Source organism: Gallinula chloropus, assembly GCF_964237585.1.
Source record: "Gallinula chloropus genome assembly, chromosome: Z".
Taxonomy (NCBI): domain Eukaryota; kingdom Metazoa; phylum Chordata; class Aves; order Gruiformes; family Rallidae; genus Gallinula; species Gallinula chloropus.
The window spans coordinates 66,384,961-66,403,772 of record NC_140089.1 but is presented as its reverse complement, the minus strand read 5'-3'; the positions used below and the strand labels follow the sequence as shown (position 1 = coordinate 66,403,772).

Sequence of the window (18,812 nt, the reverse complement as noted above, 5' to 3'; positions counted from 1 at the left end):
GAACCTCACAGCACTTCTGTGCATCTGCTCACAGTCACAACACATACATCTAACACTCCAGAGGGATTTTACTAGTGCCTTATCTAGTATCATTAATACTTTTAAATAAAAACATACTAAATTAAATCTGCCTTTACCAGGACTACAACCTGTCCCAGTCTTGCCATGTGCCTCCTAGTGCTGCACTGTCAGCAAATTTCATCAAAGTTTTCAATACTTTTTATGCTGCCATCAGAACAAGAAAAACTAAAGTCTCATGAGTCATTCTTAAGAAGCCCACTAGGCTCACTGCGTTTTGGTCCAGTATTTTTTATTTTAAGCATGCTTCTTGTCTACTGATTTATTTCTAATTTTTTAGGTGGTGACAACAAAAGCCTTTAGAAAGTCTAGATTAATGAATCTACTACATTTCCATGGTCTAGAAAATTAGTTATGTATTTAAATATATTTGACTAGTCAAGCATGACCTCTTATGGCACACTTTGTCCCATTTGACACTTTTTTTCTGGATCTCTATACTTCCAAATTAAAAATCAGTAGTTCACTGTCATTAATTGTACATACACAGAGTGAGAGTTTATTTTCTTTAGTTCTATACTCCCTTTGTACTACTTCAATAGAGAAAAGACATACCATTTGCAGCATGAGAGAGAAAAGTGTTCACTACATTAGAATTTTCTTTATAAACTCTCCCATCGGCTTTTGACAAGTAAGTGGAATATCTAATTATTTCAGAATCTGTGACAAGATGATTCACTTTATATTCTATAACCTATGCAAACACTGCCAACAGATGAGAGTAATTAAAATCAGACATGACAACCTAAGTAGCAGTATTTTTTTTCCAATTTTCTACTCAAACTTTACCATTACAAGAAATAGTATTTCAGAGTTCTAGCCAAACAGGAATGCTAGCAATATGGCACTGCTACCTGACACAGAATTTATGCTCCACTCCAACTGATGAATAATCATTTATCCTTTCTATCACAAAGTGCCTTAATTATCTTGGTGGTTGATAAAATAGGCAGAATGTTGCCATCATAATGATATTTCTACATTGCTTAACAATAGTAATTTAGATATACTTTAGAATTAAACATTTTAATGATACAAAGCATTTTTGCAAATATATTTATGGGATAGCATCAATATTAATGTTATGTTTTCACTGAATTTCCTACTGGCATCAGACACATTTCCTTCTAGGCTTTGGCTAGAAATTGGCAGCCTTAGTGAATTCATTTCTGAGGAACTATGTAATAAAAAAGCATTTTGAAGTACTATGAACACAAAGTATCATTGTGCTCAGTTTTCAAAAAATTTAAGTCAGACATGTTATTTATTGAATGTTGGTCAGGTTGCGTATCACCCATAAGATATTCTTACAGACTAATGATTCACTCACACAGTGAAGAATCTTTAATCCATGCCAGGAGATATATTAATCTAATTTGAAAATGTTCCTCAGCATCTCGCCACACAGGGCGTAAACTTTACATCATTGTTGTCTAATTACAGTGCTATTTAAAATAAAATCTCAGAATAATAATTCAGATTCTAACTTCAAGACCAGAAATGGAAAAATCTAGAACTGCAGTTTTTACCAAGGCAACAGCTACAACTTGGTTCAACTCTGTGGGCCCTAAAAAAAAGACTTTTTAAATTATCAACTCACCCCCAAGTATATGGTCTCTCTTTAAAACATCTAAAAAGCACAGCTAAACAAGTTCATTTAAACTCTTGAGGGAATAATTACAAGCAGTTAGACAGAAACACTCTGCTTTCAAATCTACAGATTTATAGTTTATAATAAAAGAAATAAAATGTCCTCATGACTGGTCAATGCAATTCTAACAGAAAACAAAACTCCAGTGGTTTAGTGACTGTAATCTCCAGAGAACTGAGACGCTTTGCAGATTTCAATTCACAAATAGTTTGCATGACTTTCAGCAGCCAGAATTTAAATTACATGGAGCACATTTTATTCTTAAATTAAAATTGCAGGCATGTAAATGCTATGTCTATTTTTAAAAGCTGTCCCAAAAACTGTGGTTTGCAATTGCAACAGTTAGTCACAGAGATGCCAGTACCAATACACAGTGAATCCTGCATCACTAAAACTAGTGCATGCTGGTTAACCCAGACATACTTTCTGAGCTCACTCATCAGATCACAAGATGCTCATCACAGAGCCAAACTTACATTTTCCTTGACGAGGACAAGTATGTTTTATTTGTCTAAAGACAGTTTCATAATTCATCTAAGGGCATAAAAGAAAAACATAGTAGACACCACTCTATAAGAGTGATGAGCAGAAAAGAAAACTGGATGGCAACCAATTTAATTACGATAATATACTGACTAAGTATTTCATTAAAAAAACTCCACATGAATATCTGAGACATTTAACTCATCTGGAGACAAACTCTAATAAAATGAATGAATTAAAAAACAATGCTTACAATACCTGGCAAATTCAAGATACTAAATGCTGTTGTTTGTTGCCATTTTATGGTAGAATTTATGAAGCATGGAAGAAATTAAAAAGGGGGGTATGCACATTTACTGGAGTTTATCTTTAAATGTATATATAAAAGTAAAAATACACAGAACTATTTTTCCCCTTTGTAGGAATTTTTTAGAACAATACCACCAGCTGTTCAATTCCTTATAAGAATACTTATGGATGTGGACAAAGTCATACACTTGTCTTTGGAAAGATACAAAATAATTCAGCAAACTATCCATCCATCCATCCATCCATCCATCCATCCATCCATCCATCCATCCATCCATCCATCCATCCATCCATCCTCGTTTCCCTATGTTCTCTCAGATGAAGAAGGACAGGGAGCTACTTGAAAGAGTCCAGCACAGGGCCATCAAGATGATATTAAGGGAGTGGAATATCTTCCTTACCTAAGAACCTGGGTCTCTTTAGCCCGGAGGAGACTGAGGGGTGACCTCATCAATGTCTATAAATATGTAAAGGGTGAGTGTCAGGAGGACAGAGACAGGCTCTTCTCACTGACATCCCATGACAGGACAAGGGGCAATGGGTGCAAGCTGGAGCACAGGAGGTTCCATGTGAACATAAGAAAAAACTTTTTTCACTGTGAGGGTGGCAGAGCACTACACAGGCCCAGAGAGACTTCTTCTCTGGAGACAGTCAAAACTCACCTGGATGTGTTCCTGTATGACCTAATATAGCTGATCCTGCTCGGGGGGCAGGGTTTGGACTAGATGATCTTTTGAGGTCCCTTCCAACTCCTACCCTCCCACTCTTCTCTGTACAGATAAACTTGCACTCTACATAATGGTATTTTCTGGCATTGTTTTCCTATACTCTTGTCTAAGTCTCTCACCAGCTATATGAAATAGTAATGAATTTTCCTTCTGAAAAGTGTTGACTCAGATTAGAAGAGTTACCAGTGAATTTTCAGGAAAAAGAGTAACTAATATAGAGAATATATGTAGGTCAGTTTTACACGATGTTCCAAGAGTGAAGAACTAGCTCAGATATGATAATCTGAATTTTAAAGAAAAGGTTTTCAATATAGAAAATACTGGTTCTAATGTACAAAAAGAAAAGCTACAGTTCTGGATTTTCAAGCCTAAGAACAGATACTAAGATATTAGGAAGTAATGAAATTATATTCTCCTCCTGTATACGAGTACATGAATCCAGGAAAATAAAATAGTTGTTTGTTACTAGGCAAACTTTTTTTAACTACCTGGTAAATATGAAGAACCTGTTTAAAAAAAAAAACTTTTTAAAAATACCAGAACAAACTCCAGACTTTGGAGACTTTGAAGAATTCTGCATGGTTCACAGTAGAAAACATGATACTCACAGGGAAAGAAGCTGTGGAATATTCTGTTCTCGTCTCCTTTAACATGAATGACACTATTAAATACACAGTTTACAAACTCTCAAGACAGAACTTTATCTTCTGGACCATTTTATGAAGAACACAGGGTGAGAGGAGGTGAAATGTCTACTGCGGAAAGAGTCCATTGATTTCAGATGCCTGGCTGAGTTTTCAGACTACTTTGCTTTACATGCACTTCAGGCAATAATGAAATTCATTGCATGTTTCAGAAGCCAGACATTCCAGAGAGGTACACATATAATGATGAACCGATAATTAGCAAGAAGACTGTAATGCATGCTTTGAGTTGCTCAATATCATGTGAGAAACACATAAGGGAGGCAGGGATGGAATACAGAGCTCTGGCACAACACTGAGCTGTCGTAAGCAGGAAACCCTCCTCCTCCTTCCTACCATTCCACGGACCGTGCTCTTTCTATTCTGCAAAACTGAGACAGGCCCTCGAACAGAGGTCCTGTGTGAAAAATTAAAGTGCTTTTACTGTTCTAATCTGTGACTCAACAGCACACCAGAGATGAACATAATATAGAGGGATCCAGTGAAAAAGAAAGCATGTTACAGTCTATTTAAAGATTATAGCTTGGTCCTAGGTTTGTCTTAGTTTCCTCCTTGGCTCCTGACTGGTCTCCTTATCCTTCTCCAAGACAAGGCCGATAAGCAGCTCTAGGCACAGCTGAATGCAGTGGATTTCTCTCAAAATACTATGGAGAAGAGACCACACAAAGACTGGACACTTCAGCAGTATAAAACAGTCCAAAACTATTTAAACTTTGCACTGCCAAAATGCTGCTCCAGTCTTTGTGCTCTACTTCATCACGTTCAACATGTATCCTCAAGTTCACAATACAGAAACATCACTTTGGTGGGCTGTAATGCAGTTCTCACTTTTTATATTTTAGATTCTCTGAATTTAAAAGCATACGTCAAGTAATAACTAAGTTTTAAGAGTCACAGGCTTGGTCAAATATGCAATGCAGAGGTGGCCAGTCTGACTTAGAAAGAATTAGACATAAGTAGCGTGAAGTGGACAGGAGCTAGCCTGTGACAGTCTTCGAGAATGGTCTCAGTTCAACTGATGCATTTCACAGAACAGCCACAGCTACACAAAATCATTTAAGAATTCGTAGATATTCTTAATTTTGTCACTTCCTGGCTTCTAAATTCTTGCAAAATTTTATGTTCTTTTAAGACCATCTTTTTAAGTGTAACATACACCTAGAAAAAAAGGCCTAGCATTAAAAGACACATATTCAGAGAGGGAAAGAAGTTAGGTATGTTCCTTAGAACTTAGATTTGCTTACAGCTTTGATATAAAGTCTATGCTTTGATAAAAAAGTATATCTGGCTCTTCATTGTCTAGAGTTTTTGTGGATCAAGATGGAATATCATATAATCAAATCTTAATCAGTCCACGCGCTACAGGTGAGCTACACGCTACAATACAGGCAGGAAAATCCTCATGCCTTCAACTTGTTCAAAGTCTGTCCCAAAAGCACTACATAATTTTTAAACTTCATAAATACATTTCGATATTAATAATCTTCACGCATGCTTATTGTCCTTTCTTTACTTCTCGCCTTTCACTGTTTAATATTTTCTTATCATTTGATGTAGAGCAAAATGTCTCTCCTAAAGATGGAGCTCAAATAAATAGAACTTCAGTAATGGACTTCATAATGAAACTTCCAGAAAGAAACAAAAGCCATGCAGAAGTTTCATTTTTAAGTTTTCTCAACACTTCATATTTGTATTAGCCAAATTTTCCAGTTACAGTCTCTGTCTCTACAACCTTTGCCTCCCTTTTCTTTTTCCCTGAGTCAGCTAATTTTTAGAATTGTATCTTCCTTTGGCATATGGCAAAAGGTGTTTCATAAACTGGTGGGAATAGCAGGTACTCATATGGAGAAAGCAGATACAGCTTTTAACATGAATTATAGCTACAATTAAAATATTTATTCCCTGAGCACAGAGCTCAGTGAAAATAAGTGATCATAGTATATCCTCATACTAAGCTGAAAGTGACTGGTTTAGCCACCACAAGCTACCAAAGAAGATCTTCCAAATTAATAAATTCATGCAGTTTTCAGAGATCCATAAAACTTCACATTAATTAAGTAAAAATATTTTAATCTAGATAAGTGCCTACTCCGTAAGAGCCAATTCTTTTTTCCACTATATTGTCAAATGTGTAAAATGACAATGATCAGCACAATGATTTAGTCCTGGCTAAACCCCTGTGTCTACCTAAATCAAAGGGAGTTTACCTATGACCTCAAAAAAATCATTAACACATCGCCATCATAAAAACAGGATCTGGCAGTACTTCTAACATATCGATACTTGGAACTGTCCTTTGGATAGGTATATCCCCTCTTTTTACTTCTTAAGACTCACCATTACTAAAATACTAGTTTAAAAAGCATGCTGTCACCCAGAAATCCAACAAATGAACAATAAAAAATTAGAAAAAGTTAGCACCTTCCTCTATTTCAACACTTTATTCAACAGCACAGCTGAGAATTTGTGCTGTTCTTTGTCTACTACATATGGCTAAGCAAACAGCTGTATTTAAACAGCAAATGACTACTAACAGCCACAGCAGGTTCCAGCAGAAAGATGAGTCAAGATGTTTCTAAATATGAATAACTCCAGCAGCCAGGAAATAAACCGACAACCATTTGGTCTAAAGGTTCTTTAAAAACAATACGGTGTCTTCCTCTTGCTATGGGTGATGAAATCTGAAATTCTGAAGTAGATTTAAAGCACTCTCCCGTATCTTCTGATAGGCCAGCATGCTGGGGAGATGATGCATTTGGTCTCCAGAGAGAAGAAAGACACTGTTCACACAGCACTTTTACTCACCAGTCCTTGCAGCAGCAAAGGGTTTTGGCTTTGAAGAAAGACAACTGTCCTGCTCTCCCAGACAGAGGTAATAAGCTACACTGGTGGCTGCTACAGGGACTAGGCCATGGTAAATCCTCCTGAAAGGAGGATTAGGAATATGGTAAATTACAGGCAAAAGGCACCCATGATGAATCACATGGGACAACCTATGAATTTGCCACTACTGCCACAATTCTCAGACGCTGCTGCAGGCTGGAAAATATAATCCAATTGTTACCATCTGCTACAGAGGAGCTGGGCTGTATGCATCCTAAACTTTGGTGGCTGAAGGATAGGAGGGCTCACTAGGATCATGTGAAGCAACCTACAAACACACAAAGACACAGCCCTTTATTTACAGTTGCCTTATTTGACTTCTGTTTTTTAATCTCCTTACTTAAAACTTCTGATGTCCTTTATCAAAAAAGTTCCTGTGAAAAGTGAACATACCAGCTTCAAGAGAATCTCAGAAGAAGCATGAGCACAGAAAGACACAATGTGCCAAGATACACCATATTTAACAACAACATCTGAACATACTAAATGCAATTGAAAACAACAAAATCCACTACAATAAAACAAATATTCTTTCACTAAATTAATATTGCATGTCTGAAAGAACTGTTTTCAACTAGTTACCCAGATAATTATGTAGTAAAGTGTATCTTGCAATTGAGTTTACTCTGTAGCTTGACAGCCTGGTGTCTTACCTCCAGCACAAGTGGCAGAACATTCTGACCAAGGCAGATGATTCCATGCAAAACCAACTTCATTGTCTCCACTGCCAGTGCGAGAGATGGGAACATTGAATTTATATCTTATACCCAAATTTTGTTCCTGTAGCAGAATCTGTAGTTGAAAACAACTGGTTATACCATTAAAACAGGCAAGCAGAGGGCAACTACAGTGACATTTAATCTAGGTATGTGTTATGTCCTGTGGAAGTGAAAAAAGTAAAAGGAAGCCATAGTAGTTCTTCTAGGTATTCCCAAAAGAATACGGACTAAATTTTAAAACATATACACAAGAAAAGTACTATTGCCTAAGCTGAGCTTTGTCTTTTTTCCCCCTTAACATAACTTTACAACTTCTGTCAGTTCTTTATTCTTGACTTGATCACTCTAACAGATCCATTTTACATAGAATTAATGTCTTAATGGAAATCAACTTCACAGCTGAATAATTATGTGAGGTCAAAGTTGGTTAAGGACATTACTGCACAAACATGCAGTAGTTCTTCTGAAATCCTGTGAGGACCTACCCAGCTACATCTGGCCTTGTTTGTACTTCAAGTGAGTATAACAATGGTAACAGTAGTGGCAGCAATGGAGTCTTGCTGATGTCACTGTTTTCCTCTAATACACAGCCATAAGCATTAGCTTGGCAGAATCACACCTGTGATTCCCTCAAAGCTCTTGAAGTAGCTGTGTCACTGCAGGTGATATAGATTGAAGTGCAACAATCACGAGTCTTTGTCTACTCTCATTGTTGAATTGTGCTTCCACGTACCAGCTGTTCAACACCAGCCCTTGACTCTCTATCAAACATTTTCTTTCCATGTTAATAATATGTATCATGCCAGATGTAGCAGTCTGACATGTTAGAGCTACTTCTACCTTATGTAATATTTTGCAGGCACATCTGCCTACCTCCACTAGACAAAAGAGCAGAGAACTTTCAGTGAGAAAGTCATTGGCACTGACTGAATAAGAAAAGGCACTATAATTGTGTAACTCATTCAATGTGCACTCTCTATCACTCTCTCTCCACAACCACAGCAGGAAAAAGAACCCCCAGGAATCGGGTATTTCATAGAACACACTGGCCAAGTATCGCCTTATTCTTATACTCCTCCTCAACACAGTACTGCAACAGTAGGCTCATTATTGCCTGCTGTCAGAAGCCAAGCATCAGGATAATGGTCATACCTGTTACATTCTCATATTTTGTAAAATCTGTTCAGGGCAATGCACATCACTGCAACATACTTCACCACGAGTCAGATCATGATATTCTTGCTGTGGTAAGAGTGTACTTCAAACTCAGCCCAAGCTTAAAAGCAATGACAACTACAGAACTGCTGTGAACTGTCATGCTATATATAACTCAACACTCTGATGTATCAGCAGCATGCAGGGATATAATATACACCCCACTTACAATTTTGTCTAACATTATTCCAAACAATAGCTAACAGAGATGAGGTATTTTCTGTGAGATTTCCTGGGGCTCTTCTGACTTTATGCCTGTTTCATCACAATGTTTGCCAGCCAGTTTTGAAAGGTAAGAAAGCTGTGTCAAAACACAAAGTCCCAGCCAGACAAGCTGTATACTCTTTGAAAACACAACCTATTTTGATTTCATTCCTTTGTCTTTTCTCAGGACACAAATACATTTTTCAAATTTCAGAAATATATTAATTATAACTTTACCATGACTATGAGATTTTCTGAAGTAGGGCCTAGTGCTTCCAATGATTCTGGTTCATCTGTTGGCCTCTTGTAATGGAAAGCTGTTCCAGCAACATCAAACTTTCTTGGCCAGTCAATAGTCCAGGCACCATTAATATAGTAGTCATCCTCTTCAGATTTTAAAGCTTAAAAAAAAATACAAGCCACCTAAAAATTGGAAGCAGCATTTATAATGGAGAAGCCATTGCAAATTAATCTACTAATCTGTTAGAAGCATGTGATCGTCAGCTCAATATCACTATTTTTCTAAGTGTTACAAAGCCTTTTCTTCAACCCTGGTGAAAATGTCCCTCATGCAGTTTGATAATATCACCACTGCAATAATCTTCAAAGTGAAGGTATACTCTGCAGATTTCAACATTTAGATGCTACATGGAATAAACCAGAATGCCTCATGCAACTTGCAATGTATCGTCAACCTTAAAACCAACCCCATGTGCAGTGTATGCTATTCTACATAAGATATATATAGGTCTGAAATGTATGATCCATTATCGATCTAGTCTTTAGATTAAGAAGCTGGGGAATGGGATAGGTATCTCAGATAATGGGCAGAAGAAAAAAAATAAAAGGAACACTGAGTCTGATTCATGGTGCCTATCAGCTCTTGCATTGTTGCCTTCACCCACTGGGGGTTTTTTCCTTCTTAAACCACAAATCCAATATATTTCTATTACAAACCCACATACTTAATCTGATGTTTTATTATTCCTTATTTATAGATTTATCCATAAAAGTACTGTAGAAAAAACAGAAATTTCTTAGCTAACCAACCAAATTAGGCTGGCCAAACACATTATTCAGGGATCTACATTTGATATTTTATCAACTATATTAGACTAAGTTTCTGAATATGAAAATAACTTTGTATCTTAAGATGAACATTTTATTAATCAGACACTGACTTCTTGATCTAAGATGAAGATGACCAAGTTATTTGGCATTCATATTTACTTCAAATACAACATATTATTAAAGGCAAAATGATGATTGGAAATACATGCTCCAACAGCTGTGTCATTTTTTGTTGAAGCAAATAACTGACTTTACTAGATAGGGAAAAAATTCACATCATAGGCATAAAGAATTATACAACTTAAGATCAAGTTTTATTCTGAACTACATCTGTGTGGACGGATGGTTTACCTTGCAGAGTAAGGGAAAATGTCTCTATGATGGTCAGATTTTCTAAAACAGCTCTTAGAGTGGGAGATAGTTGGAGAGGCAGTAATGTTCTGGTGGTGACAGCCATATTCAGCAGGGATTAGTAATTGTTTCCATCAGCACCATAATGTCTGAAAAGGCATGTCTTTCCATAGCATAAATCTTATTCCACTGGCTTCTTTGGATTTACTTTGGAAACAGCCATGCTTTGAGCAAAGAAACTAGCTATAACACATTCACTTATCTGGAATTCTCAAAGTCATTCACACTTTTTATGATGTGCATAGCTTTTGTAGTACAAGGAGATAGTAAAAAAAGGGACTATAAGAGAAAAAGACAAATTGCAAGCAGTACCCGACTAAAAGAAAGGACAGTACTGCACTGTTTATTTTACCTGGGTATATGAAGCACCTAGGTTACAGTTGAACATTAGTATTTTTTTTAATCAGTGGTCCTATTTCCACATGGCCAAAACTTCATCCTACTTTTACAAATTCTTCTTTAATTTTAAAAAAAAGTTTGAAGTCTCCCAGTACTAGAGAGGTATTTATGTCTTAAATTGCCACTCAGTTTCAAATGTTTTTTGTCAGTATGTCTAGTAACTACCAAGAGCAAATAATGAAGTGAATCCTTTACTTATGTTATTTGAGACATATGAACACCAACAAATGAGACCTATAAATAAGCATAAAGGAACAAATGTTCTCATAGAGGTTTACACGATTAATAATTCTGGAATTACGTCTCACAAGTTATATGTATGCTATATACACTTAAACTCATGTATATTCTCCAGAAGCAAAGCAGTTTATTTTTTACTTGACTGTCAGAAAAAAATGCATCTGCATTCTGCAAATAGATTTACCTAATGTCAGTTGTTATGCACAGGTGAAGGTCACACAGCTGTGAATAGCATTACAATAATACAAATAAATGACAGAGATAACACAGTGGTAAAATGCTGTTAGCATCTGATAAAGAAGGGAAAAGTTAATGTCCTAATCAAATAATTTATGAAAACTTGAGAATGCAGGAAGCTCACAGAAAATTAGCACAGAGCACCCTGTTGCATAAGAGGAACGTAAGAGAATATCTCATCCTGGATCAAGTCATTTAAAGGAAGATAACATCATTACTAAGCACAGCAGCTCTGAAAACAGGCAATTTTGTTATTGCTGGGTTACTTGTTGGACAGAACAGTTTAAAATACTGCATTATTTATGCAGCTGCAGAAACATGCTTTTGCTGTCACAGCACTAGGGAGTGATACCGGTGCAGAAATGATCAGGCAGAAATGGTCAGAGAGTCGGGGGAAGGAGGACAGGTGATGACTGAGCTAGCTGAACTGTCAAATGTCTAACTGTAGTCTAAATTTGAGGGCATGCCTTGCAAAAGAACTGGATCTTAGTTCAAGGAATCATGAGATCTTTGTTGCAAGTTAGTTTGAAAGCTAACTGAAATGAAAAAAGAAGAATCTCTGAAGCCAGTATGACAGCTACAGAGGAAAAAGGTTGGGTTTTTTTTCTCCTTTTTGTATACTTCCAAGTGGAGAAATTGATTTGTGACTGTGGTCACATATTTGGTAGCAGTGCACATAAAATACAGTATTATGTGTAAATGGTTATTTTCAGCTGAATCAGTTCTCTAATCTGGGTCATGGTGTGGCCACACAAACAGCTGTCCTAGAACAACAGAGGGAACTCCATCAAGACAGAAAAGGGGATGTGTTGATACTGCCACTTAAGAGTCATAAAACAAAAGCTTTGAGGTATTTATTTTAACATAATAAACTCATTTTTAAATACCATTCTACTCGTATAGTTCTTTTCAGGAAGCAGACAAACCAGAAGCTTTCCTTTCCCCAGAAACGGGTGATCCCAAAATAGTGATCTGGGTCACACTCACAGATCAAACCACTCTGTCACAAAATGAAATGGCCCCTGTAACTTATTAAGATTATCTTTCATTAGGATATGATGGCACCTTTGAAAGTGGGAAACATAAGAAACTAATGAAGAAAAGGGAGGAGCCCTCTCCCTCCAGTCAGGGCTTCTGTGGCATGAAGAAAGGTAGAGAGAGCCTGAAACTCAGGAAACTCCTTGAAATTCTGACAAGCATATAAAAGCAATCTTTATGTACCACTTTACATTTTTAGATCTGTGGCCAGATTAAATACCAGTGAAGTTGTATGTATTTTTTTATTTAAGTCCAAAAATTTGTATTTTTTCATTCATTTTATACAGATGTTGCCAATTTAAATGCTTCTCCAGATCACTTTCCTCTGCTTAAAAAATAGAGGAATAACAGACTTAATTGTTGTAGCTAAGATGTATCTTCTTTGTTCTGAGTTTCAACTGCCCATGGAATAGTCCTTAGCAGGAAATGAGCATGATAGGATTCATTGTATGACTCTCCCCACTTCCGCAGTTTGAAACGCCAGTATAGGATATATGAGCAACCTTACCCACAGTATATTTGGAGATGGGGGAGGGGCCATGGGGAGTATGATGCTGAAAGAACAATAAGCACTCTACTGCTGGAGTAGTGGTGTTATTACTCCCACATTACTGAGGGAGATTGATTATCTGCTGAATTATAGAAGGTTGCAGGCACGCAGAAAAAAAGGTAGGCATCCAACAGTTAAAGGTATCGTTATTACCAGTACAATCAACTTAGGTACTAATGTACCTAGAAAGATAAATCCCCTTCTAACTTACAGGCATCATAATCCTTTCCAACATGTTAGTTTTCCAGGTACCAAATGCAGGGAGTACAGACTGACAAAAGTAGCCTTGTCAGATGCTGTTCAGCCTGAACAGGCAATAGCTTTTGGTTGTGTTAACTTGTTTGCTTCCTGTGCAACTAATCAGCTCTCTGATCTATTTTTTACTATGAAGTGGGTGTTCTTGCACTACTGTGAACTGACTGCTCTGTAAATTAGGATACATTTTCAGGAATACATGTTGGTTTGAGTTCACTGAAGCCAGATTTGTACCTACCGGTATTTGAAGAAAAAAAAAAACCCAACCCCAAAACAGAAAACCACTTTAACACAGTCTTTAAAGAAAGGAATAATACTCTGGGAATTTTAATTCTGTGCTTTTCAACAGACTCTGAATGATCTCAGTTAAGCACCTAGTTTTTCTGCACCTCATTTTCCTTATCTGTAAACCAGGGATGGCATCTAGTCCCTACAAGACAGCAACACAGAAGCACTGTGGAATTAATACACTAAGTTGCCTTAAGAAAAGAGTGTTGTTAGCATTTAAATAACTACAACTGTTGATAAATAATAATTCTGAGAATAAAATTGTGTTTTAAAAGAGTATAATTCCCCAAGATCAGAGACTTCCCAGATGGAAGACACTACCTCAGAGTGGGACAGTAGATCGTTTGAGTGTTCCTCATCCACTTTTAGCTCAAATCTGACACTATAACCATAGCTGACCTGATTTTGCACTGACTGGACAGGAAGAAATTACATGATATATTTTATTAGCTCTATTCAAGAGAACACATCCTAGCCAAGTGCTGCACCTGTCTGATCACATCCTGATAGTATCATCTAATAATTCCCCTGTTCTTTCTACTGTGTGTAATGTTTGTCCAAACCTGATAGTGTACCTTCAAATCACAATATAAACTCTGACTTCATTCCAGTCTGCTATTTAAACCATGCTCTTACCAATGTAGTTCTTTGACATTGCCACTTCTCTTATTTCAATGTGCACAGAACCTCTTGGAATTTGAATCACTTCCATATAGCCTATAAAACAAAGGTAAATCTTATTTGTTGCTATTTACGTTAAGCAGTATTAAACTAACCATTAATAAATTATTTACTACTAAAAATGAGTATGAGATATGGAATTCAAATGCACTTGAGTGTTTTCTTTCATGTTATATAAAGGAAAATTCTAAATTTCATACAAAAATTTGAAAGTGATGGCAAGAACTTTCCCTGTAGTTAGGAATTCCTTTTTTTAAACCGCTAATAAAGTCTTTTCACAGTGTATCACAAGTTATTAATAGATAAAATGACCTTAGGATCATGAGGTAATTCAGGTTGGAGAGGACCTCAGACAGTCGTAGTCTAACTTCCTGCTACAGGAAGGGTCAGCTAGGAGGAAAGACCAAGTCACTCTGTGCTTTATCCTGCTGGATCATGAAAAATCTCCAATGATTGAAAATGTACAACCTTTCTGGGCAAGCTGATCCACTTCTGGACTGTCCTCCTGGGGAAAAAAAGGTTTTCCTTCTACTTCATCACTGTCTCTTCACCCACCATGTAGGTGTCACTGTGAAAAGCCTGGCTCTTGCTTCTCCGTATCCTCCTCATTGGTATTACCAATATTACCAGGTTCTGTCCTCACAGAGGGGCAAGTGCTCCACACACCGATAATCTTAGTGGTCTGAACTGAACTGATTCCAGTGCACCAATCCCTTCTCTTTACTTGGAAGCTCAAAAACTGGTAACAGGAAGATTGCAAGACTAATATTGTCTTTTTGGAACTAAGCTTTAAACTAATTGTCCATATACATTCCTGAGTTCTTCACACGATGAAGTTTAGAGACATTTCTGGAAAATTTCTAGTCCAAAATTTGATGTATGACTAAATACCAGATTCTACCATACACATTAAAATCATACACATCATTACATTTACTATATCACCATAACTAAATAATAATAAAACCCCCACTCACTTTAAAGTGCATTAAACACTGTGAGAACTAAGTATTCAGTAATGTTGTTGTAGTTGACATAAATCCAAACTAGTACAGAAAAAGGAAACAACAGGGCAAAAGGAGAAAATGTAAATGATTCACCACAGTGCCATACTGGAAACTGATACAGCACCGTTATTTGCTAAAGTCATCTAAATGCACTGTGCAACAGAATGGACATATATATGTGCGTACCTCCTCTGGGTAATGAATCATTGAAGAAACCTTCAATGGCTTCACATGTACTCCCATCTCCTCCACAAACACGGCATCTATCTTCCTTAGCATCAGACCCCAAAATATTATCGCAACCTACATGCTGAGAACAGATATAAATATTTTAACAGGATGATGGTCTTGCACCACTATCTTCACAGTTTTTTTGAAGTGTTCTTCTTTTTATCAACTCTAGCTGTTATCATGACTTTTCACTTACAAGACAAAGAAAATAAGAAAGGAGAACAATCCACAGTTTGTGTTGTTAGCAAATCTTGATTAATAGGTACTTTGTATTTCTACTGTGACTTTCAGGAAAGGATCTCACATCATTTTACAAGCAATGTAATTATTACAGTTGTCAATAAATGTTTTAGTTTACTATTACAGCAGCTGTGTTCCATCTATATTGCTTCATTAAGGTAAACATTTGCTGTGTGTTCTTTAAACATTTATTCAGCATAAATAGCATTATTGTTCCCAAAGGCATTTACAGCTTCATTGACTGTATTTCCACATCCTCCAGGCAAAACTTGAAACTATTTTAATAAATTTGAATGTAAAGTGTAAATTACTTCACTGCAAGAATGAATGTAGAATGAAAGTTAGTGAAAGGTTGAATTACATGCTGTATTAGACAGGATTCAAAAGCCTTGGGAAAACAGAGATGTCTATAACTGATCATTAAATGGACATTATGTTTCTGATTATTTGATAAATCTACGTACAGTTAGCAATGACTAGCTCCCTCTAATTTACTGATTCAAGTCTTTTACCAAGCTAATGAAAATAGACAGCCAGATCCTTAAAAAAAACAAAGAGAGAATAAACAAGTAGGATGTAAACAGAATGGACACTGTGGCTTGCCAACTCTTTCTGGGTTTTATACAAACAAGGAGACTTTGTTTACTGTCTAGAAATATTATCTACCATCTTGTAAACAGGTAATACATTGGTCATAAAAGAAGTTAAAATGCTTTAAATAATCAACAAAATAGCATTATTCTAATCATCATGTTTCTAAATGCTGACTCACCAAAAAGATAGAGGCCCAACATTATTACATAGCTTGAGATTAGTCTGATAATTAATTATAAAATATTTCTCAAAACTACTGAAATTTTTTTATGTATAAAGAACATCAGCATTCCACCGGTTACTTCTTGTGTTTCCCCTCCCCCCATTTATTAATACATGGTAAATGCTTTTGATCTCATCACATTACTCAATAAACATACATCTTCAGCCCTCAATTTTGCAAAGAAAATAAACATTGGTTTAAGCTTCAGTTATGTTAGTGGTTTCAGTGAAATCAAATCATTTTTACAGTCACCAGCACTGTTCAGATACTTAAACCTAAGTACATAATTAAACACTATGCCAAACTGAAGAAGTAGTGGGATGTATATAAACAAAAATCTGTCACAGTCATCCAATTCTATTCAAATTCATATAATGCAGGGCTATAGGAACTCTGTAAGATAATCAGATTTTTAGTAAATAGCAAATACTTGCATCCTTATACACATTTTCCTAGAACTACAGAGCAATAGAGAAAACATTTTGTTTCAATTACATAAGAACTGTTTGCAACAGAATTAAACAGTTAGAAAGAAACAGATAAATAGGTTCACATTTTTTCAGCAAGAGTGATGTTCTGATTGGAGTGATGGAACATGCCTTGGAACAGCACAAGGCATCTGTTAATTTCCTGCTGCCCTTTCCACAGATTCTTCAACAGAAACCATAAAATAAGAAAAAAGAAGACAAAATAAAGGATTCTATGAATATCTGTGGGAAGCTACTGAAAATTAGATCAATTGTCTTACTTATTCAGTATTTTTTTTAGCTTTTTGTCCAATATTACCCTTTCATTAACAATCTGACCTGTCAGCACTCCTGTTTCATATAAGTAATGAAAAAGAACCTTAATTAAATGTTAGGAGATAGCAGAAACAAAGTAGTAATACGTTAGTATTTTATAAAATATTTATAACCTTGCATTCTCCATTGATACAGATATCCAGCGAATCAGCATTGCACTGAGTCCCATCTATTACTGCAGGAGCACGTTCAGTGTAAAAATTATAACCTTCAGCCAAGCAGTTTAATGCACATGGTTTAACCCCACCTGGAAAACAAAAATGAATGAAAAAAACCAACATAAACCTTGAAAAGTTAACAATTAGTTAAAAATGCAAATGCATAAACATATCTGAAATTTATGATTTTATGACATACCTGACACATACAACATATACACTTTATTTAACTTTCCTTTACTGATTTCTCTACTTGACTCCTCTTTCTCGCATAAAAGATCATTTTGCATAGTAAGAAATGGCAAGGTGGGCTGGCTCCATAAAGGTTCCATTATGTTAATGCAACCCTAATGATTATTGAACTATTTAAAACAATAAGGATACCACTTAACCATGTGAAATACAAGAATAACAAAATAATGTAGTGCCAGAAGTCCATCAGGGTAAGTTTCAAAGCCAAGATCAGACTATTTAAATAAGGAATTTAGTCCTACTGAATTACAATGCAGTTCAATCCACATGATTACAATGATCTTGTTTAGGCTTTTAATCTAGAGACCTTAGGAGTAAAACCATTAGAGTCAATGAAATACAAAGAACATGGACATACTCAGGATTTAGAATACAGGAAAAAACCCAAACCAATAAAATAGCAACCTTAAAAAGACAGAATAGTATCTAAACTTGATTAAAACATCTCAAAAAGAAATTACCATCCTCTTCCACGCTGCAAAATACCCTTTAATTGCACAGTGCAATTATTTCTTATCCAATTACTGAAGTAATCTTTAGAGACTCTAATAAATGCTTTTATGTCTTTCTCCTTTCCTTAAATTTCTGACCTTAAGAAAGGAAAATTTATTGTGAGATTTTTAAATAAAAGACACTTAATGATCACCTCCGGAATCTCTAATTCTATTTTAACCGCAGGTGGAGAAGGACTTCACATTTTTCAAGTGAAGTCCCTACAATCCTGCTCATCCACAGTAAAACAACACTCTAGCAGAACAGACGTGATATTCTGTAACATTTTCAGCAACTGACATAAGTACAAGCTTAGCAAACCTAACTCATTATTCCTGAACCAAAACATTGTCTTTACAAACATTACTCTCAATATGGCATTTACATAATTTTGAAGACTTCACATATGACAACATTTTTGCAAAGCCAACAATTACCTCCAGTGTAGGGTTTCCAGTTATAATACTTTCCCCGAAAAGGCATATTGTCAAAATCTGCACATTGCTTTTCTCGAAAATCACGGGCCCCTGAAGGACATGGCTAAAGTAATGAAAGACCAAAAAAAAAGGTTAATTTATTCCAATATCAACGTAAGAGGAAATGTTTACATGCTTATATTGCAAATATAATCATGCATGACACTAGGAGGTGGTTCTGTGATTTATCTT

General features: G+C 36.0%; 1 protein-coding gene across 1 annotated transcript in view; it reads right to left on the bottom strand.

The window, feature by feature from the left end:
• Positions 1-18,812, bottom strand: part of ADAMTS6 (ADAM metallopeptidase with thrombospondin type 1 motif 6) — a gene marked incomplete at both ends in the record, with an annotated part of 143,875 nt that overhangs the window by 19,371 nt on the left and 105,692 nt on the right. Inside the window, 6 exons of the mRNA XM_084278587.1 lie at positions 7,490-7,628; positions 9,212-9,375; positions 14,100-14,180; positions 15,338-15,461; positions 17,356-17,489; positions 18,582-18,684. Coding sequence (XP_084134713.1) covers positions 7,490-7,628; positions 9,212-9,375; positions 14,100-14,180; positions 15,338-15,461; positions 17,356-17,489; positions 18,582-18,684 — 745 coding nt within the window. The remainder of the gene's footprint in view (positions 1-7,489; positions 7,629-9,211; positions 9,376-14,099; positions 14,181-15,337; positions 15,462-17,355; positions 17,490-18,581; positions 18,685-18,812) is intronic.